The sequence below is a fragment of the Betta splendens genome, chromosome 4 (genome assembly GCF_900634795.4).
Source record: "Betta splendens chromosome 4, fBetSpl5.4, whole genome shotgun sequence".
In the NCBI taxonomy this organism is placed as follows: domain Eukaryota; kingdom Metazoa; phylum Chordata; class Actinopteri; order Anabantiformes; family Osphronemidae; genus Betta; species Betta splendens.
In genome coordinates this window covers 26,829,630-26,852,136 of record NC_040884.2, presented here as the reverse complement: position 1 = coordinate 26,852,136, position 22,507 = coordinate 26,829,630, and the positions used below count along the sequence as shown (strand labels likewise).

Below are 22,507 nucleotides of genomic sequence, written 5' to 3'. Positions count from 1 at the left end.
TGTATATCTAGTGCCCTCAGTTTTGTATTAAAGTCCTTCTTGTCCATCCAGGACACGTCATCACAGTTCTTAATGTAGCACAACCTCTACAGAAATTATAAAAAAATGCAACTGCTGTTATATTTTTACCCATTGATGTCATCATATACATATTCTATGCATCACTGCTTTCCATATGGTTTTTCTGACCTGATCCTGTTGTTGAGTGCACCTGCCTAAAGAAGTCACTGGCTTCCAGAAAACGTCGACATGATCTTTACAACACTCTGGATTGTTGGACCTGCTAATTATTGTTTTGAAAGGAAACTTTGTGGATCTTTTTTATTTATATGTGTGGGAGAATTAACTACTGTATCTCTTTTATGTTTTTTGTGTTTTCTGCTGCCTTTGGGTGCCTTTGTTTGGAAGCTGGCAGCATAGTAGTCACGCTTTGCAGCTATGTGTGTCTGTAGTTACCTCTTCATTTGGCCTGTTTGCACCTTGCACCCTGTTGGGTCCTTGCTTACATTGTAAAACACTAGGTGGCAGCCTTGTGTTCTCTGACGTCTTTGAAACTCAGATGTCAGACTGATTGTTTTTTATTGTATGACAGTATTGTAATTGAGAGTAAAAGAAAATTCATACAAAAATAGTAATTATTTATTCCAGTCTATCAATAGTCTATTATTTACCTGGTAAATAATATACTTGGACTTGGCCTTGGTAAATAATAGACGTGCCTGGTAAATAATAGACTGTTGATAGGTGCTTATTATTGTATCTGTACTTAATAATTAGTTAATAGAGCCCAAGTAACTGAGAATCTAGCATTATATAGGCGAGGAAACACAATGAGATGGGACATAGTATGTCAATCTTAACTTTGAGAATCACAGACAACTGAATGATAACAAATGTATTATCTAAATCTAAACATAATGTAAATGTGCATTTTACACGTCTGTAGATTAAGTCAGACGATTACGCAATATTAATCTAATTAAGAAGTTAGACATCCCACACCAGAGTCACACAAATCAGGCATCATCCTGAATAACATCCTTTTACCTAATAAAACACCAGCTAGTGTTTAAAACCATGATTAAAACTTACTATAGTGTGTATTGACCAGCAAATTATTTTGAACTATTCCTATTGTCCAATGTTGCATTTTAATTTGAAAGGCCATTTTCCTGTTGTAGAGTGAACATACACTTAACCTCACAGAAATCCTAGTTGGGTTACCAACACAAACACAACAATCAATATTAGTTACATAAACCACAAGAGAAATGATCTGACACATCACAACAACTCATTCATGTTCGACTTCAGTCTTAGCTGATGGAATTCGTTTACTCCCTTCTTGAAATTGACCTGGAGCTGTCATGTAAAAATAACACAATCACAGATACAATTGTTAAAAGAATGACTAAAGCCGAAGAACATTCAGTATGAGCTGCTCATCACTGTCCAGGCAGGTACAGTTTGATCTTGTTTAACAGTGCAGTGGGATCTTGTAAGAAGCCTGGTGGGTTGTTCCTGTAAACGTATGCAGCCAAACCCACACAAGCAGCTGACAGAAGCAGAAGCCACGTGAAGGATCTCTTGGGTTTGGGCTCGTCACAGGGCCTGGTCTGCATGGGTTGAACCACCCTCTCCCACTGAGTGAGGATGGCCTCACGGGCCCCAGCCCACTTCCCCGGCCCTCTCAGACGGTACTGATATGGGGTGCAGGGACCGAACAGCACGTTGAGGCCCAGCCTGGGATCAGACAGCAGCAGTCTTGGGATGTTTGGTCGAACCCCCACTAGTTCTGCTATCTCATCCATGTAGCTGACGAAGTCCACCTGGATGGTGTGTCTCTGACTGGCGACGTACCTGAACAACAGATTATGTTAAAATTATATTTCAAAGGAGGTCTTGGAAGCAGACAGTTAAAACCTTAAGAACACTCCCTCTACCTTTTAGCCATTGTCTCCTGCTTGTAGCGAATGTCCTTCAACATGGCGGCGGCTGAGGGAAGTTTGATGCACCCTGTTTCCAAATACACCAGTGAACCTTCTTTTCATACATAGATTTACATAAGCACTTTAAAGCACAGATCATGTATTAATGTACCTTTAAAGACCCGTGTGGCCCATCTGGCTTGCATCTCAGAGATGGGCATGATGGCTCCCAGTGGCTGCACCAGTCCAATAATGGCAAGCGTGGGCCGGTCCAGTTCAGGAGGAAACACGTACTTGTACACATCTGTTTTGTTCTCAGACACTGAAACCACGTTGGAGGTCAGGAAAGGAAAGGAAAACCTGTATCCTGTAGCAAATACCTGCAAGACAGGGGCTTAGGTATTAGTCAACTGTGTGTATTTGTGTGTGGGGGGGTGCTACTTGTTTTTCTACCAAAGTGGGGCCCAAGGGACCCTGTGGCCACTTGTGGGGCCGTTTGGCCATGTGACAAAGCAATAAAGGGAAAATTCTAACAAGTGAACATACCACCAGGTCAACATCCTCCACTTTGCTTCCATCATCAAATTCCACAGTGGATCCCTGAAATCTGCGAATGTTGGGTTTCACTTGAACGGTTCCAGAGAGGATCCGGTTGGGCAGCTCATCGTTCACTGTGGGATGTTGACTGAACAACCTGATAATTAAATTCAGCCTGATGAGTGCAAATATTTCACAACACAGAAAAGCATTTGACTGAGATTTGCATTTGCTGCAGTACCTGTGCTTTGGCTTCAGGTTGTACAGACTGTGATCAAATCTCTGGTTGAGCTGTTTCTCTGCAATGCCACAGATTAACTCAAAGGGAAGAATGTGTTGTAGGGAAATCTGAAACCTGCTGTAATTCATATCAAGAGGAAGACCATTGTCAGAGACTCTGTTTAGAATCCAGGACCCTCTTCGTGTGCTTAGATATACCTGAAAATGTGCGATACAGGCAGTGAGTCATGATATCAGCGGACCATTAACTTCAGAGGTCAGTCTCTGTCTTTTTGTCTTTTTGTGTCTACTTCTGAGAATCTATAACCGTTTCACCTGTTTGGTGACTCTGCTCAGCTCCACTGCGATGTCGCCTCCAGAGTTTCCTATTCCGATCACTACAGCCTTTTTATTCCTCCACTCCTCTGGAGTCTTGTAGTCTCGACTGTGGAAATGCTTCCCCGTGAATGTGTCAATGCCTGAAACAGTATTTACAGTATTAGACTGTTTAAAGCCAAATAAATGAATAGATTGCTGTGTTTTATGTGGATACTGTACTTTTGGTTATTTGTTAAAACATAATGACCAAAATTCTTCAAATGTTCTCGACAGAAAGGTTTGTTTATCAGCTACCTGGGAAGTCATGCAGAGGCAGGTGTGGGTGACAGTGATGTCCAATGCAGATCATCACAGCATCAAAAATGTGTCTCTCCTTTCTTCCGGCCTTGTTCTCTGTTTCAACATCCCACTGGCCGGAGTGAGAGAAATCTGATCTCTGCTTCACCTGCAACACTTTGGTCTGTGACAGAAGACAAACACTTAACGTGGAATACACAGAATTGAGCAATAAAGGAAGTGGGTGAGGACTGCTTACATTTAAGCGTACGTGCTTGCTCAGCTGGAAGCGCTCAGCATACATCCGAAAGTAGTCCATGATCAGGGAGTTGTGCATGTAGTTTGGGAAGTGTGCAGGAATGGGAAAGTCACTGTAACACATTATCTCCTTGGAGGTGTTGATGATGACAGAGTGGTAGATACTGGCCCTGTCTGGTTCTGGGTTCTCCTGTAAGCAGCCAGTCAACAAACATCAACTCCATCTCATGAACATACGATCAGAGAACTTCCTCCAACTTGCGCACAGTGCGTCGCACCTTAAACCTCCACAAGCCGCCGATGTCGTCGCTGCTTTCGAAGCAGACGGGCTCCAGCCCTTCATCCAGGCAGCACTTGATGCAGGCCAGACCTGAGCTGCCTCCGCCGATCACTGCGACGCGACGAGCCATGCTTCAGCCTGAGAGCACAGACGCGTCAGCACCAGCACGGGTTCGTGTGTGGTCCATGTACATTCTAACAGTTTCTAACAGAGGAAATGAGTTGTTTTCTCGTTTCTGAGAGAAACGAGTCGTATTCTCGTTTTCCGTCTTTTCCTCACAACGGGAAACAGCTTTAAATCCAATTATTCTGAAGGGGGAATACGTGCTGTGTTACCAGCATGTTCAGACACATTAACAGCTCCTTCAATTCTAAAACTGGCAGACCTTGTTCATACACATAGTCCTGCACATTATACTATACATTTATGTTTATATATGCATAACTGTATCCATTTAAAGACACAGATGTTCAGGTGTGTGAACAGGTGTGAACAGACTGTCACCAGGTCGGACAACAGGGGTCAATAGAAGAAGTACGGCCTCCTTGTGTGTAACCTGCACCCGACAAGACTTCATACATGGGGCCTTAATGATGCCTAAATGAAACTAAGTAATGAAAAAAGTTAATACTGTAGTAATCTGTGTACACAATATGATTGATTTCACTGTGGTCAATCTGCTTGGCTATTAACTGTAGAGAATCACTCCATGACTAGATATTCTACAGTCATGGCCAAAGGTTTTGAGAATTACATAAATATTGGAAATTAGAAATGTTTCTGCTTAAGTTTTTATAGCAGCAGTTTGCATATACTCCAGAATGTTATATTTCAATACATCACAGAAACAACTGAAACAAAGATCTAAAAGCACTTTAGTAGCAAACTTTGTGAAAACTAATATTTGTTTCATTCTCAAAACTTTTGGCCACATGGATGGATGGATGTTCAGGAGGAAACACGTACTTGTACACATCTGTTTTGTTCTCAGACACAAATGGATGGATGGATGTATATCCATCCACAGACACAAATGGATGGATGGATGTATATGTATATTTTGGGGAAACAGTCTTGATTGCTACAGTATTGGTTTAACTATTTTTCTTGTCAAAGCAGTGACGTTTCTGTTCAGGGAGTGAAGGATCAAACTGATAATTTGCTTGACGTCTTCCAAGACTTGGGGGATTTAGTGAGACACATTCAGAACTTATCAGATGCTTCCCAGGTCACGAGGGAAGCAAAGTCTGGGGAACTCAAACTCTTCACATGTTTAGTTTGTGAAGATATAATTAGTTTTTTGCTGTTGTTTTCCTATTAAAACTGATGCTTTTGGTGCATATAAAATTACAAATAAAACAATTATTAAAAAAAATATCATTAGCCAAGAGTATAAGTGTCAGACTAGGGCAGGGCGCGGACCCACATGCACAGCACGGAGGCGAGATGAATATTAAGCGCAGGTTTATTTCTCAAGGCAAGGTCAGACGGTCCAGGTCATACACGAAAAGGCTCAGTGATCAGAACAAAGGGGAGCAGGCAATCTCGAGTCCGGTATACAAGCAGGGTTTGATACACAGGTGGTCACGGCAAAAGTACAGGCAGGGATAAGGCAAAAACTCACGGCCAGTTAGTTAGTCCAGGGTCAGGCAGGAAACGACGGTCAAGACAATACAGGAACAAAACACGAGGATCACGGAACACGAAACACGAAACACGGGAACGAGGAAACTCAGGGAACTCGGGAACTCAGGAAACTCGGAGACACAAGAAACTCGAAACTCATGAAACTCGGGACACTAATGAAACTCGAAACTCAACAATCTGGCAACTGGGGTCTGTGAGTGGTGAGACTATATACTGGTACTGATTACTGATTGGTAACAGGTGTGGATACTGGGAACCGGAGAGTGACGACTGGGTGAACGGGAAGTTAACAAAATAAAACAGGATGTGACAGATGGCGTGAAACATGACAGTACCCCCCCCCCATGGCGCCTTCCACGGCGCCCACGGAAGCCCCCCCCCCCAAACCAGGGCGGGCGGAGGGAGGTCCCAGGAGGAGGGACTGAATCCCAACCCCTCAAGGCAAACGAGCAGGGTGGGTGGAGGGAGGACCGGGGGAGGGCCAAAACAAGAGTCCACACGATAAACCCAAAGTCCACGAACAGGAAAAACACGAAGTCCAGGGATTCCCTCACGGAGGGTGAAGGCGCGGCGAGATCCTGCTCAGCCTCCGCTGAGCTCGGGTGGCCCTCTTAGTGCCCTTGAGCTGGGCCGACGTCCCCGGGGACCACCCCGAATGGCGACGTCCTCCAGGCGGACGCTGATCCGAGGGGCTGAGGAGTCGAGGTGGACGTCGCCGCAGGAGGCAGCGCCATCCACGCAGCAGGATGCGCCGAGGGCGAGGCCACCAGTCCGGCAGCCGAGCCAAGGACGAGGCAGGAACCAGCGGCATCCTCCCTGGACCACCGCGACGAGACACAGGAACCAGCGGCGTCCTCCTTGGACCACCGCGACGAGAAACAGGAACCAGCGGCGTCCTCCTTGGACCACCGCGACGAGAGACAGGAACCAGAGGCGTCCTCCTTGGACCACCGCGACGAGAGACAGGAACCAGCAGCGTCCTCCTTGGACCACCGCGACGAGAGACAGGAACCAGCGGCGTCCTCCTTGGAACACCGCGACGAGAGACAGGAACCAGCGGCGTCCTCCTTGGACCACCGCGACGAGAGACAGGAACCAGCGGCGTCCTCCTTTGACCACCGCGACGAGACACAGGTGCAGATGCGGCTGGAGCCGAGCCGCCAGGAACCGATGCAGGAGCGTCCGGAGCCGGGCCGCCAGGAACCGATGCAGGTGCGGCCGGAGCCGGGCCGCCAGGAACCGATGCAGGTGCGGCCGGAGCCGGGCCGCCAGGAACCGATGCAGGTGCGGCCGGAGCCGGGCCGCCAGGTACAGATGCAGGTGCAGCGGGAGCTGCGACGGGAACGACCCCCTCCTGGAGGTCGGCAGGAACTATGACGAGCGCGACCCCCTCCTGGAGGTCCGCCGGGACTGCGACGGGCGCGACCCCCTCCTGGAGGTCGGCAGGAACTATGACGAGCGCGACCCCCTCCTGGAGGTCCGCCGGGACTGCGACGGGCGCGACCCCCCCTGGAGGTCCGCCGGGACTGCGACGGGCGCGACCCCCTCCTGGAGGTCCGCCGGGACTGCGACGGGCGCGACCCCCTCCTGGAGGTCCGCGGGGACTGCAGCTGGCGCGACCTCCTCCTGGAGGTCCGCGGGGACTGCAGCTGGCACGACCTCCTCCTGGAGGTCCGCGGGGACTGCAGCTGGCGCGACCTCCTCCTGGAGGTCCGCGGGGACTGCAGCTGGCGCGACCTCCTCCTGGAGGTCCGCGGGGACTGCAGCTGGCGCGACCTCCTCCTGGAGGTCCGCGGGGACTGCAGCTGGCGCGACCTCCTCCTGGAGGTCCGCGGGGACTGCAGCTGGCGCGACCTCCTCCTGGAGGTGCGCGGGGACTGCAGCTGGCGCGGTCTCCTCCTGGAGGTGCGCGGGGACTGCAGCTGGCGCCGTCTCCTCCTGGAGGTGCGCGGGGACTGCAGCTGGCGCCGTCTCCTCCAGGAGGTGCGCGGGCGCTGCGGCTCCGAGGGTGACAGGGACTGGAACGACCTCTCTCGGGCCGACAGGAACGGGGACTGGAACGACCGCTATAGGGCCGACAGGAACGGGGACTGGAACGACCGCTACAGGGCCGACAGGAACGGGGACTGGAACGACCGCTACAGGGCCAACAGGAACGGGGACTGGAACGACCGCTACAGGGCCGACAGGAACGGGGACTGGAGCGACCTCTACTTGGTCGACCGGGACAGGAACGACCTCAACATGGCCGGCAGGGACTGGGACAGGAACAGGAACGACCTCTACTTGGCCGACAGGAACAGGAACGACCTCTACTTGGCCGACAGGAACAGGAACGACCTCTACTTGGCCGACAGGGACTGGAACGGCAGTCTGCAGTCCGCGGGGACTGCAGCTGGCGCGACCTCCTCCTGGAGGTGCGCGGGGACTGCAGCTGGCGCGGTCTCCTCCTGGAGGTGCGCGGGGACTGCAGCTGGCGCGGTCTCCTCCTGGAGGTGCGCGGGGACTGCAGCTGGCGCCGTCTCCTCCAGGAGGTGCGCGGGCGCTGCGGCTCCGAGGGTGACAGGGACTGGAACGACCGCTACAGGGCCGACAGGAACGGGGACTGGAACGACCGCTACAGGGCCAACAGGAACGGGGACTGGAACGACCGCTACAGGGCCGACAGGAACGGGGACTGGAGCGACCTCTACTTGGTCGACCGGGACAGGAACGACCTCAACATGGCCGGCAGGGACTGGGACAGGAACAGGAACGGCCTCTACTTGGCCGACAGGAACGACCTCTACTTGGCCGACAGGAACGACCTCTACTTGGCCGACAGGAACAGGAACGACCTCTACTTGGCCGACAGGGACTGGAACGGCCTCAACTTGGCCGACAGGGACAGGAACGACCTCAACTTGGCCGACAGGGACAGGAACGACCTCAACTTGGCCGACAGGGACAGGAACGGCCGCAACATGGCCGACAGGAACAGGAACGGCCGCAACATGGCCGACAGGAACAGGAACAGCCGCAACATGGCCGACAGGAACAGGAACGGCCGCAACATGGCCGACAGGAACAGGAACGGCCGCAACATGGCCGACAGGGACTGGAACGGCCTCAACATGGCCGACAGGGACTGGAACGGCGTCCCCTCCGGAGCCGGCATGACTGCTTACAGCTGCCGAGCTCGACGGAGGAGACGTCGGGCCTGATTGGGTGGAACTAACAGTCGTCAGACGGACGGTGCCCTCTGACTGGGACAAGGACTGAGCGTGACTGGACTGGACTGGGACGTGACTGGACTGGACTGGGACGTGACTCGACTGGACTGGGACGTGACTCGACTGGACTGGAACATGGGCTAGACTCGACTGGACCTGAGCGTGACCGGACTGAACGGGGGCCTGGACGTGACTCGACTGAACTGGGGCCTGGACGTGACTCGACTGAACTGGGACCTGGACTGGTCTCGACTGAACTGGGACCTGGACTGGTCTCGACTGAACTGGGACCTGGACTGGTCTCGACTGAACTGGGCTCGACTGGACTGGGCTCGACTGGACTGGGCTCGACTGGACTGGGCTCGACTGGGCTGAAACCTGGACTGGGCTGAAACCTGGACTGGGCTCGACTGGACTGGGCTCGACTGGACTGGGCTCGACTGGACTGGGCTCGACTGGACTGGGCTCGACTGGAGCGGGGCTAGAGCCCGGACTGGGCTCGACTGGACTGGAACTCAAACTGGGCTCGACTGGACCGGGCTCGACTGGACTGAAACCTGGACTGGGCTCGACTGGACTGGGACTGAAACCTGGACTGGGCTCGACTGGACTGGGGCTGGAACCTGAGCGGAGCATGGCTGAACTGGGGACTGGGCAAAACACGGCTGAACTGGGGACGGGGCAAAACACGACTGAGCTGGAGACTGGGCAAAACACAACTGAGCTGGAGACTGGGCAAAACACGACTGAGCTGGAGACTGAACAGCGCGCGGCTGAGCTGGAGACTGAACAGCGCGCGGCTGAGCTGGAGACGGGGGACCGCATGAGAGCAGGAAATCCTCCCAGCGGAACAAACATGGAGCTGGGCAGGTTGGTGCAGACACGACGGTCCGACGGGGCGGGGAGGAGGTAACCGAAACCATCGGCGGTGCGACCGGCGCTGGCGTGGTGCGGAGCGCGTCGCTAAGCTCATCGAACCTTGCGCACAACCGCTCGTAGAGGCGATGAACACTGGGGAGCTCTAACACGCTGTCATCGTCCTCCAGCGTCAACATCGCCACCTCCACGGCGCTGCGCTGATTCTCCGGGTTATTCGCCCGTCGGTAATCCTCCGCGAGGATCTTAAAATAGACTTGGAGGTCGCTAGGTAACTCGGCGCAGGTAAACTCCATACTCCCTCGGCTGAATAAAATTCGCCATAAAAAAAAACAAGAAAAAACAGTCACTGACCTGACCGGAGGCTGAGTGCTGGCTGGGTCCAAGTGTGGCCAGATTGTTCTGTCAGACTAGGGCAGGGCGCGGACCCACATGCACAGCACGGAGGCGAGATGAATATTAAGCGCAGGTTTATTTCTCAAGGCAAGGTCAGACGGTCCAGGTCATACACGAAAAGGCTCAGTGATAAGAACAAAGGGGAGCAGGCAATCTCGAGTCCGGTATACAAGCAGGGTTTGATACACAGGTGGTCACGGCAAAAGTACAGGCAGGGATAAGGCAAAAACTCACGGCCAGTTAGTTAGTCCAGGGTCAGGCAGGAAACGACGGTCAAGACAATACAGGAACAAAACACGAGGATCACGGAACACGGAACATGAAACACGGGAACGAGGAAACTCAGGGAACTCGGGAACTCAGGAAACTCGGAGACACAAGAAACTCGAAACTCATGAAACTCGGGACACTAATGAAACTCGAAACTCAACAATCTGGCAACTGGGGTCTGTGAGTGGTGAGACTATATACTGGTACTGATTACTGATTGGTAACAGGTGTGGATACTGGGAACCGGAGAGTGACGACTGGGTGAACAGGAAGTTAACAAAATAAAACAGGATGTGACAGATGGCGTGAAACATGACAATAAGCATATAGACCTAAGTGAGATCAGTCATATTGTGTTAAACCATGAAAAGAATGCACCAGCTACACTACACTGGTTGGTATAGTATTTATCTAATTCTTGTCTTACTTTCACTTAGGCTTCATCGACGGCTCCATGTGTGCAGCAGGCTGCAGGAGTATTGTTGGGTGCAAAGTGTGCACTGAGCTGTGACAGAATGGGTCAACGCTGTGCCTGAAATGGATGGAGGAGCATGTGTACACAGGTGTTGGGTTTTTGATTGTGAGGACTTTAATTAATTAATCTTGGGGATTGTATAACACATAAATAGAATAAGATTTGGCACATCCACAGAGAGTCAGAAATTATTCTGTACTCTGACAAACACGTGTCTGGGCCACACTTCTTCTATTGACCCCTGAGGTCTGACCCGGTGACAGTCTACTGTACGTTTCAACCTGTTTACCCACCTGGACATCTGTGTCTCCCATCTTAATGGAATGGATACCATGAACATAAATGTATAGTATAATGTGTAGAACTATGTGTATGAGCAAGGTCTGCCAGTTTTAGAACTGGAGGAGCTGTTAAAGTGTCTGAACACCCTGGTAACACAGCACATGGTTGTTTGGGTTGGCTGTCATGGCAAAGTAGTCAGGACCACAGCTCCCAGTAAGTCCAGTAACTTCGTATTGTAACGAGAGACCCCCCCAACTAAAAACACATACACGCTTTAAGACGCCAGACGCGCGGCCTAAGAAAGTGAGACTCTTATTTTTAAATAGAGTACAACGACGAGAGGAAGCCGATTCTCAAGCACAAATTAAGTATTGGATTTATATTCCTTTCCAGACCATATCGACTGAAATCAAGCCATCTCCTGGTTAATTTGTCCATAAGATGAAATACAAAAGCCGTTTCCCGTTTTCTCGTTTTGAGGAAAAAAACGGAAAACAAGAAAACGACTCGAGGGGAATATCAAACTGTTAGAACGTACACGGACCGTTTCTCGTTATAAGGTGACAAACGGAATTTAATTAAAGCAGTGTGGTAAAAACGAATAAACGAACTGAAACGGTGTTTTCAAAACCAGACAAATAAATGGATTCAAAGCCGTTTCCCGTTTTCTCGTTTTGAGAAAAAAAACGAGTCGTTTTCTCGTTTTCCCAGCTTTTACTCTGGTGGGGAAATCAAACTGTTATAACGTACACAGACCGTGTGCAAACACGTGGTGGGAACTTAGAGAAGCAACGGGAACGAAGACGGAAACAAGGCTGCGGTTAAAGAGCAGAAAACCAGGAGCGGCCGATCGTCGGGTCCAACGCGCTGTGAACACAACTTTTTTTCTGCTCTAACAAACGCATGCGCGAAAGTCTTCGAGTTTTCAGCGACGCTCGGCGTTTATTTAGCGGCATAATTTGCAACAGTCGATGTTTTTACACATTATAGTCGATTTTACACGTGTTTGCTCTTTTCTTACCTTTTGCGAATCGAAGAAGAAAACGGGCTTTTCGTGCTGCATGTAACTTCGCAGTAGGTGGAGCGTAGATCGGTATCTTCCACATGACCCTTGGATCTGGAGGATCATAATCAATCCTAAAGCAAATAGACTGTGGTAATAACGCTGCGCCAAGGAAACAGCGTATTTATTAAAATATTCAGTCTTATTGTTTTTATATTGTTAAACAAAAAAAATTACAACCACATTACTAATTGTACCGTATAGGGCAGGGCCACAATCAGCCACGTTATGTATATCTAGTGCACTCAGTTTTGTATAAAAGTCATTCTTGTCCATCCAGGACACGTCATCACAATTATTAATGTAGCACAACAATCTCTGTCTTTTGTGTTTTCTGCTGCCTTCTGGTGCCTTTATTTGGAAGCTGGCAGCATAGTAGTCACGCTTTGCAGCTATGTGTGTCTGTAGTTACCTCTTCATTTGGCCTGTTTGTACCTTGCACCCTGTTGGGTTCTTGCTTACATTCTAAAACACTAGGTGGCAGCCTTGTGTTCTCTGACGTCTTTGAAACTCAGATGTCAGACTGATGTTTTCAGACTGTTTAGACTGATGTTTTTTTATTGTATGACAGTATTGTAATTGAGAGTAAAAAAAACTCAAACAAAAATAGTAATTAATTAATCCAGTCTATCAACAGTCTATTATTGACCTGGTAAATAATAGACTGTTGATAGGTGCTTATTATTGTATCTGTACTTAATAATTAGTTAATAGAGCCCAAGTAACTGAGAATCTAGCATTATATAGGCGAGGAAACACAATGAGATGGGACATAGTATGTCAATCTTAACTTTGAGAATCACAGACAACTGAATGATAACAAATGTATTATCTAAATCTAAACATAATGTAAATGTGCATTTTACACGTCTGTAGATTAAGTCAGACGATTACGCAATATTAATCTAATTAAGAAGTTAGACATCCCACACCAGAGTCACACAAATCAGGCATCATCCTGAATAACATCCTTTTACCTAATAAAACACCAGCTAGTGTTTAAAACCATGATTAAAACTTACTATAGTGTGTATTGACCAGCAAATTATTTTGAACTATTCCTATTGTCCAATGTTGCATTTTAATTTGAAAGGCCATTTTCCTGTTGTAGAGTGAACATACACTTAACCTCACAGAAATCCTAGCTGGGTTACCAACACAAACACAACAATCAATATTAGTTACATAAACCACAAGAGAAATGATCTGACACATCACAACAACTCATTCATGTTCGACTTCAGTCTTAGCTGATGGAATTCGTTTACTCCCTTCTTGAAATTGACCTGGAGCTGTCATGTAAAAATAACACAATCACAGATACAATTGTTAAAAGAATGACTAAAGCCGAAGAACATTCAGTATGAGCTGCTCATCACTGTCCAGGCAGGTACAGTTTGATCTTGTTTAACAGTGCAGTGGGATCTTGTAAGAAGCCTGGTGGGTTGTTCCTGTAAACGTATGCAGCCAAACCCACACAAGCAGCTGACAGAAGCAGAAGCCACGTGAAGGATCTCTTGGGTTTGGGCTCGTCACAGGGCCTGGTCTGCATGGGTTGAACCACCCTCTCCCACTGAGTGAGGATGGCCTCACGGGCCCCAGCCCACTTCCCCGGCCCTCTCAGACGGTACTGATATGGGGTGCAGGGACCGAACAGCACGTTGAGGCCCAGCCTGGGATCAGACAGCAGCAGTCTTGGGATGTTTGGTCGAACCCCCACTAGTTCTGCTATCTCATCCATGTAGCTGACGAAGTCCACCTGGATGGTGTGTCTCTGACTGGCGACGTACCTGAACAACAGATTATGTTAAAATTATATTTCAAAGGAGGTCTTGGAAGCAGACAGTTAAAACCTTAAGAACACTCCCTCTACCTTTTAGCCATTGTCTCCTGCTTGTAGCGAATGTCCTTCAACATGGCGGCGGCTGAAGGAAGCTTGATGCAGCCTGTTTTGAAAGAGAGCAGTGAACCTTCTTCTCATACACAGATTTACATAAGTACTTTAAATCACAGATCATGTATTAATGTACCTTTAAAGACCCGTGTGGCCCATCTGGCTTGCATCTCAGAGATGGGCATGATGGCTCCCAGTGGCTGCACCAGTCCAATGATGGCAAGCGTGGGCCGGTCCAGTTCAGGAGGAAACACGAACTTGTACACATCTGTTTTGTTCTCAGACACTGAGACCACGTTGGAGGTCAGAAAGGGATAGGAAAACCTGTATCCTGTAGCAAATACCTGCAAGAAAAGTGAGTCAAATGTTGCTGCCAAAGGTGAGAATTGTGAATCCAGACGTGTCTAAGCACTTTTAATAAGCGGACTTACCACCAGGTCAACATCCTCCACTTTGCTTCCATCATCAAATTCCACAGTGGATCCCTGAAATCTGCGAATGTTGGGTTTCACTTGAACGGTTCCAGAGAGGATCCGGTTGGGCAGCTCATCGTTCACTGTGGGATGTTGACTTAACAACCTGTGATGTGTATTCCAACTGGTTAGTTAACTGATGAGCATGAACAATCCAAGATTTACAAATACTCAATAAAAAACAACTGGAGTTGAACTTTAGCTCTTTTAGCTTCGATGGATATTCCCCAGAACAGGAAGAACAAATGTACCTGTGCTTTGGCTTGAGGTTGTAGAGGCTGTGATCAAATCTTTGGTTGAGTCGCCTCTCTCCCAAACTACAAAAAACACCAAAGGGAAGGATTTTCCTAAGAAAATTTAAGTTTCTGTCAAAAGATAGATCAAGGGGGATGCCGTTGATCCCAACTCTGTTTAGAATCCAGGCTCCCCTTCGAGTGCTCAGGTAAACCTGCAAAAAGAAGACATGACTTTCTTTCAGTTTCTGATGTCACTACAATATTTGACTTGACTCTATGGCTCCTGCGGTTGAATCCATTTATCCAGTGACCCACTTGGTCACAAGATCAGTTTTTCTTTTGCAAATCTCGTACGTGCTCATTCAAAAAAAATTTAACTCCTGTTTGCAACTTCCAAATGATTAAATTGGTTGTGCTGTTTGTACTGCGTTCAGTAATATGATCAAATATGATGTGATGACATTCTGGACAGTCCAACCTGTTTGGTGACTCTGCTCAGCTCCACTGCGATGTCGCCTCCAGAGTTTCCTATTCCGATCACTACAGCCTTTTTATTCCTCCACTCCTCTGGAGTCTTGTAGTCTCGACTGTGGAAATACTTCCCCGCGAACGTGTCAATGCCTGAAAAGACACATACACATATTTGCTGTACCAGATTTTGTTCTTTTGCATTTAAAGTGGGTCTTACAGCTTTTTCCTTCACGCATGTTAATGATCATTAAACCACACTGTCTACTGTACCTGGGAAGTCATGCAGAGGCAGGTGTGGGTGACAGTGATGTCCAATGCAGATCATCACAGCATCAAAAATGTGTCTCTCCTTTCTTCCGGCCTTGTTCTCTGTTTCAACATCCCACTGGCCGGAGTGAGAGAAATCTGATCTCTGCTTCACCTGCAACACTTTGGTCTGTGACAGAAGACAAACACTTAACGTGGAATACACAGAATTGAGCAATAAAGGAAATGGGTGAGGACTGCTTACATTGAAGCGTACGTGCTTGCTCAGCTGGAAGCGCTCAGCATACATCCGAAAGTAGTCCATGATCAGGGAGTTGTGCATGAAGTTTGGGAAGTGTGCAGGAATGGGAAAGTCACTGAAACACATCATCTCCTTGGAGGTGTTGATGATGACAGAGTGGTAGATACTGGCCCTGTCTGGTTCTGGGTTCTCCTGTAATCGGCCAGTCAACAAACATCAACTCCATCTCATGAACATACGATCAGAGAACTTCCTCCAACTTGCGCACAGTGCGTCGCACCTTAAACCTCCACAAGCCGCCGATGTCGTCGCTGCTTTCGAAGCAGACGGGCTCCAGCCCTTCATCCAGGCAGCACTTGATGCAGGCCAGACCTGAGCTGCCTCCGCCGATCACTGCGACGCGACGAGCCATGCTTCAGCCTGAGAGCACAGACGCGTCAGCGCCAGCACGGGTTCGTGTGCAAACACGTGCCGGGAATTTAGAGAAGAAACGGGAACGATGACGAAATCAAGGCTACGGTTAAAGAGAAGAAAACAAGGAGCGGCCGATCGGGGCTGGTTTTCTTTGGGGAACCTTTACTTTTATTAAGCATTAAATGTTGGACCCGAGCTGTTCTACAACACTGAAACCGGATCTAGGACGGATTCGTATGATTCTTAACTACCAGCCGCATTTGCTCTTGATCTTAAACGTGATCCAGCGCGTTGTGGTCTGTTATAACAAACACATGCACGAAAGTTTTCATTGCGTCCGGGTTCAGCGTTCGTTTAACAATAACACATCCAATAACATAATAATATAATAACAAGTTAAAATGTGTTGAAAAGTGACGGTCGGCGTGATGTTTGCTCCTTTCTTACCTCTAACCCTTTTGCGAATCGAAGAAGGAAACGCGCTTTGCGTCTGCACGGACCGTAACTCAGCAGTAGGTGGAGTGTGGGCAGATCACTATCTCCAAAATGACCCTTGGCTCATAAACAAATCCTAAGGCAAATAGACGCTATACTTACTGTGAGGGGTAGAGAGTCATCAAACAGAGTATTAGTAGATGTGAGTCTAATAGTTTTTTTTTAAATCACTGTTAATTGTGCTATTATAAAGTATTTATACATAATATTATATATAATATTACTTATAATATTTTAAAAGGTCCAACGTCTACTTCCTGCTTGTGCCTCCATCTTCTGGCTTTGAGGGAAACAGATTTGCAGTCCAGTCCACTACTGGACGGTGGTTTAGTTTTGTTTTCCCTAAAGACATTTAGATCAAAGGCATTAAGATCAGCCGGTATTTACCTGGATTACAGCCCACTGTGTTGCACTGACATCATCCCTGATCATATTCCTAATGTGGTCATTTTGATTTTATGGATCAACATTTGTTTTCTCTGTGAGATTTTCTGAATAAATAAAGTTTACCTAACTGCCTAAATTGGTTTTATAATGTTTTGTGACTATTTACTGTTGGTCAACAGTATAAACTGGTCTTTTTTAATTGAAAACAGAAAATAATTGAACTCACGCATTCACTGTCAGGTTCTGGTTCTGTGCCCAGTTTCATTTTGAGAAGGACTTTGTTCATTGGCCATATCATCATGTTTTGGGTTTCAGTTTCCACTTCCTGTTTTACTTTGGTAGTCTCTTGGTTTCTGTTTCTGTTCTAGCTTCACTTCCGGTTTATGTCTTGTCACAGCTGTCCCTGCTTCACCTGGTCAATATCCACACCTGCACTTCATCAGTAATCAAGTCACTTTGTATTTAACCACCACCTGTGTCCTTAGTTCTCCGCCAGATCGTTGTTCGTGTGTTCCCGTCATAGTCCGGTTCGTAGATCTAGCCTCGCCGTGTTTCATGTACCCTGTTTTTGACCGCTGTTTCTGAGCCTGCCTTATCCCTGCCTGTCCTGTCCGCCTTGGTGTTCAACTATTGCCTGTTACCGACCTTGCCTGCCTGACCACGATCCGACGCCCGACGACTTGGTATTGTAACCCTCGTATTGCATCTCGTGTATGAACCTTGCCTGTTTACTGGACCTGAGATTGCCTGCTCCCTCCTGTGCATCATTACCGATCTCTCTGTGTATGACCTGGACCGCCTGACTCTGCTTATCGAAATAAAGCCTGTATTAATCCTCAACCTGCCTTTGTGCTGTGCATGTGGGTCCGACGCCTGCCCAAGCCTGACACACTGTGATTCAGGGACAAACAAATTAGGTGGTCAAAGGTCAAAAATCAATCTTGTGCCCTCATTATGTCCCATTTTCAGCATTGTAGCTGTTACATCAGACACAAACTCCACTTGAACACAATTATGTATTAGGATCTGGACAGACGGACACACACGGGACACAAACAGCTGCAATGCAATGGTTCTAGCTAAGACTCTGCAGCTTTAGTTGTGGGTTCAAGTTTTTTTAAAGTTATTTACACATCTAATGGTGCACAGCAGCAAATTCATACACCTTCGGCATCAATATTCAAAGTCCCTGTTTAATCTTAATGACATTTGGACTGTAGCTGGCAGTTGTATGAGCAGCCTTTCATCCAGTGGCATCGACAGTTTATATTCTGGAACCACTGACCATAAAACAGCCAAACAGCCAGACATCTGTCCAGCAAGCATTCATTTAATCTAACCTCAGTCATTTAATATGGTGAGATTGTATGTAGTTATAGTCATTATCTTATTTCTATTATTAATATTGTTGTCATATTGAGTGTTAATATCAGGTCACTTTCTTTTTTCACCTACATTGTGTAATAGCTGCATGACATACAAACAGGCTGGGAGACATTTATAAAGGCCTCCTGATAAGAAGCTGTAGATAAGCTAAAGTATTAGAGGGCGTCTCTACACCTGGGTCGCTAGGGAAACTCACTTCACCGGCGCTGTCCTGCAAGTCATCATTTATGTTTTATTGTAGAAGAAGAGAAAGAGGCTGGTTCTAAGAACTTATTGTTCTAGCAAGACCAATAAGGTTGTGCATAAGAGCAGAAACAAGTTAAGGAGAAAGTTTGATGCACTGAAAAAGATATACTGTAAGAATTTTGAATGACTTGATGTACTAATAACATGAACATGTCGCTTCTTGCAGAACATCGCCTTATTTAACAGTATGTTTAATGTTACAGGCATTTACATTTTTTTGTGAAATACATTCTCTAACAATCTATTATAAAAACAGACTAGTGTTTCTACTGTCAATATCAAACTGGCTTCGCTTAACTTGAATTATTTTGACTCGTGTAAAGTCAATGATGGTGATGACCTCACAGACACAAAACAGAAGATTATGCTGAACTGTTAAATATGCTGATTAAACACTTTTAATGGCACTTGATAAAAAAATTGTGTGATATTTTGCAAAACCACCCATTTGGGTTTTTAATGTAAATGTGTATCATTAACGTCATTCTGTAATATCAATTTATCTATTATTGAGGTACATGGTGTCAGATTAAGCAATGTAAGTTAATGAGGAGACCTAAACTGTGACAAAACAGGGAAGACAGAGGATCCAGGATGTTTACAGTAGCAGAGGCAGCCAAGCAGGGCGGCACCGGAGAAAACCAACATTATGCTTAGTTTAGAATAGGGTCTGGTCTCAGGTTCTGCTACTACTCTGGTCCTGAAAGGCTGCACCACACGATCCCACTGGGTAAGAATGGCACGGCGGGCTTCAGCCCAACGGCCCGGCCCGGTCAGACGGTACTGGTAAGGAGTGGAAGGGCCCATAAACACCTCCAGCGCCAGTCTGGGGTCCGTCAGGAACAGCCAGGCTAGGTTTGGGCGAGCCCCCACCTGCTCTGCCAGGCTGTCCAAGTAAGGGAGATGGACCACCTGCAGTGGGTTACGCTCTGAGCAGACAAACCTACAGTAACAGACCCAAGTCCATTTCATTATATGCTCAAAAATGTTTTTTTAAATGCAGATTGTTTGTTTGACGACATTTCTAACATTAAAGAGAATTTCCTGCTAACAGGACTGAATGCTGCAGATGGACCTGCTGAATGATTTCCCACCTCTTATGCATCAATGCTGTTTCTCTCTGAATGTCCTTTGTCATGGTTTCCTCCGAGGGCAGGGTGATTAGGCCTGCAATGGGAGGAATGGGTCACTCACTGTACTGTACGTCAACAGTGAAGCTCCCATGTTCTGTGCAGTACTGTACCTTTAAAAACTCTGGCAGCCCAGCGGGCCTGCATCTCAGCCATGGGGTTGATGGCCCCGAAGGCGTGGATGAAGCCCACCACGGCCAGCGTGGGCCGGGCTAGTGCAGGAGGGAACACGTGCTTGTAGAGGTGCAGCCTGTAACCACTTTTAGCCTGCAGGGCCGGGGGCAGGAAGGGGAAGCTGTAGTTGTAACCTGTGGCAAACACGACCACGTCAACCTGCGCGACACACAGAGTCCTGATAAGCTGTGGAATTACGTTGCACGTCCTTGAATTCATGAATGATGCACGTTGGTTAATACGCACCTTCTCCACTGTGCTCCCATCGTCAAAGACCACGCTGGACCCAATGAACTCCTTGACGTTGGGTTTCACCACAACACGGCCTGAGATGATCCGAGCCGGCAGGCCGTCGTTGACTAAAGGGATCTGTGCAAAAAAGCTTCCAACACACACCATCCACTGCTGTCAAAGCTCTAGTCATGCCTTGGCTTCTTACAACATACTGTAGGAATAGGAATATGTTACCCATGTTTTGGTTTCAGGCCATAAAGTCTGTGATCAAGTGTTTTGTTTACTGCCTTCTCTAACTTCCTGTTGATCCATCCGGGGAAGAGCTTAAAGATTATCATATCCATTCGAGAGGTCCCAATCAGGTCCCCGGGGAGCCCCCCCGGCCCCAGACGACCCACTATCCAGGCTCCGCTCCGGGTGCTCAGATACACCTGCAGGTCAGTTCAGCACAGTGAACAGCGGCGTTGGTGCTTTAAGCTCCTTTCTCCTGTTACTGCAGCAGTTACTGTACACTACCCTCTCTGCAGCGCTACTGATTTCCACGGCGATGTCGCCTCCCGAGTTTCCAACCCCGATCACCAGCACCCGTTTGCCCCGCAGACCCTCGGCGCTGCGGTACTCCCAGCTGTGGAAATATTTGCCGTGGAAGCTCTCGAAGCCTGACGAAAGACAAGCGGAGACGGAGTGCAGCAGCCGCAGTGAAGTGCGTCCCGTGAATGTGTACCGATACCTGTGAAGTCCCTGAGGGGCAGGTGAGGCCGCGTGAAGTGTCCGGCACAAACCATCACCGCATCAAACACACGGGTCTCTCTCTGACCTCCTCTCTGCTCCGTTTCCACTTCCCACTGGCCCGTTGCTGCGAAATCAGGTCTCTGCCTCAGACTGAGCACAGTAGTCTGAGACACAGAATTTCAGAAGGTGGAACAAGAACTTGTCTTAAAACAGTTCTGTTGGAAAATATGAGGCTCATCATATTGACTAGCCAGGAGGTCTCAGGTCTGAACTGATTGCGTCTCTTCTATTTAAGAAGTGAGTTTCATCAAGCTACAGTGCAACACAGAAAACTTTGCAAACGCACCTGAAAGTGTATGTGCTGCAGCAGACGGAAGGTCTGACTGTAGAGACGCAGGTACTGCAGCACCTCAGAGTGGTGCATGTTGTTGGGAAAGTCAGCTGGAGGAGGAAAGTCACTGAAAGCCATCATCTCTTTGGACGAGTTGATGACCACCGACTCATAGATGTTGGCCCGTCCCGGCTCCGGCTTCTCCTAGAAGGAAACGGTGGCGACGGCTTCTTTGGTCAGTTTGTCAAAGTAAAATGATGCATCCGTATAAACAGTACGACACCTTAATTCTCCACAAGCCTCCGATGTCATCGCTGCTCTCAAAGCAGGTGGGCTCCAGGCCTTCGTCCAAGCAGGCCTTGATGCTGCTCAGGCCCGACGGCCCAGCGCCGATCACCGCCACCTTCTGGACCATGGCGCACGCGCAGCAGGGTTCTGGAGACGACGCTGCCGAGCGCAGAGGGTTCGTGAGTCGGTTATTAGATACGATCACGAAGGGGAGCGACCGTTTGTTTCCACCCATAAAATGGTCAACATCTGTTTAAATGATGGATCTGCGCCAAAAAAACGTACACTCTCCATCATCAAAACCATTTATGACACGCGGGGCTTTCGACACTTTATCCGCTTTAACAGTCAGTTGCTCAGCACGACTCTCACGCGTCAACGACCGGCAACGTAATTTTATAAATGACGGACTATCACAGTTTTTTTACTTACTTTATTTACTTTGAGTGGATAACGTCTTTTTCCTGTTGCGTGTAGTTCCAAGGGCGGCGTCACATCAGTTTATAGTAAGCAGGGCAATAAAAAGTAACTTTTCGTCTTCTTCTTCTTCTTCTTCTTCTTTATTGGTAGCTATCAGACGGTTTAGTGGTGCCTTACCGCCACCCTCTAGGTTGGAGTGTGGATTGGTTATTTTTCTTACCATAAATGACAAAAGAAGCATAACGTACCACCGTCTGTATCCACTCCCAGCATTTATGGACTTTTACAATGAAGGAGCCCCTCTCAGACCCACAGTCAGCAGCATAACCTCTGTCACATACATCTCTGAGAAGGTCTTGGCCACTATCCTGGCACCATTGATGACAGATCACATCCAAATGCTCTAACAGCTGTTAGGAGGAGACTGGAGGAGGAGCAGGAAGAAAGGACGACCCTGGGTGTCCTTTAAAATGCTCATTTAACCTGGCAAATTAAAATAAATGATGTAAACACATAATGACATCACACTGTCCCATCCAAAATGGTCAGTCATTTATTAGGCTGCCATAATCAATGTTGTTGTTAATCGATAAACACTGAAGTTTGATTTGAAATCAAATTCAGGCTTTA

General features: G+C 47.9%; 3 protein-coding genes across 6 annotated transcripts; all 3 read right to left on the bottom strand.

Moving 5' to 3' along the window:
- Positions 1–835: 835 nt before the first annotated feature.
- Positions 836–12,050, bottom strand: LOC114854673 (flavin-containing monooxygenase 5-like). 3 transcript variants are annotated; one of them, XM_029149284.3, is made up of 10 exons: positions 12,017–12,035; positions 3,836–3,975; positions 3,559–3,747; positions 3,318–3,483; positions 3,021–3,163; positions 2,707–2,903; positions 2,475–2,622; positions 2,101–2,308; positions 1,944–2,016; positions 836–1,860 (listed from the first exon to the last, which is right to left on the bottom strand). In XM_029149284.3, the coding sequence occupies exons 2-10, from the start codon at positions 3,965–3,967 to the stop codon at positions 1,446–1,448; spliced, it is 1,671 nt and encodes a 556-aa protein (XP_029005117.1). In that variant the 5' UTR covers positions 3,968–3,975; positions 12,017–12,035; the 3' UTR covers positions 836–1,445. The 3 variants fall into 3 exon arrangements, with proteins under 3 accessions (XP_029005117.1, XP_029005119.1, XP_055364084.1); XM_029149286.3 differs by lacking the exon at positions 12,017–12,035 and adding an exon at positions 10,666–10,775; XM_055508109.1 differs by lacking the exon at positions 836–1,860 and adding an exon at positions 10,666–10,770 and having other exon boundaries at positions 1,940–2,016; positions 12,017–12,050.
- Positions 12,051–12,595: 545 nt separating this feature from the next.
- Positions 12,596–17,078, bottom strand: LOC114854671 (flavin-containing monooxygenase 5-like). Its single transcript, XM_029149281.3, has 10 exons — positions 16,502–17,078; positions 15,921–16,060; positions 15,644–15,832; positions 15,403–15,568; positions 15,140–15,282; positions 14,677–14,873; positions 14,384–14,531; positions 14,089–14,296; positions 13,932–14,004; positions 12,596–13,848 (listed from the first exon to the last, which is right to left on the bottom strand). Exons 2-10 carry the CDS (start codon positions 16,050–16,052, stop codon positions 13,434–13,436), a joined length of 1,671 nt encoding a protein of 556 aa, XP_029005114.1. The 5' UTR covers positions 16,053–16,060; positions 16,502–17,078; the 3' UTR covers positions 12,596–13,433.
- A 1,664-nt stretch (positions 17,079–18,742) lies between these two features.
- On the bottom strand, positions 18,743–22,006 carry LOC114854674 (flavin-containing monooxygenase 5-like). 2 transcript variants are annotated; one of them, XM_029149288.3, is made up of 10 exons: positions 21,890–22,006; positions 21,453–21,616; positions 21,185–21,373; positions 20,837–21,002; positions 20,623–20,765; positions 20,341–20,537; positions 20,119–20,254; positions 19,812–20,031; positions 19,663–19,735; positions 18,743–19,511 (listed from the first exon to the last, which is right to left on the bottom strand). In XM_029149288.3, exons 2-10 carry the CDS (start codon positions 21,582–21,584, stop codon positions 19,112–19,114), a joined length of 1,656 nt encoding a protein of 551 aa, XP_029005121.1. In that variant the 5' UTR covers positions 21,585–21,616; positions 21,890–22,006; the 3' UTR covers positions 18,743–19,111. The 2 variants fall into 2 exon arrangements, 1 of the variants encoding a protein (XP_029005121.1); XR_003785809.2 differs by lacking the exon at positions 18,743–19,511 and having other exon boundaries at positions 19,812–20,006.
- Between the last annotated feature and the right edge of the window lie 501 nt (positions 22,007–22,507).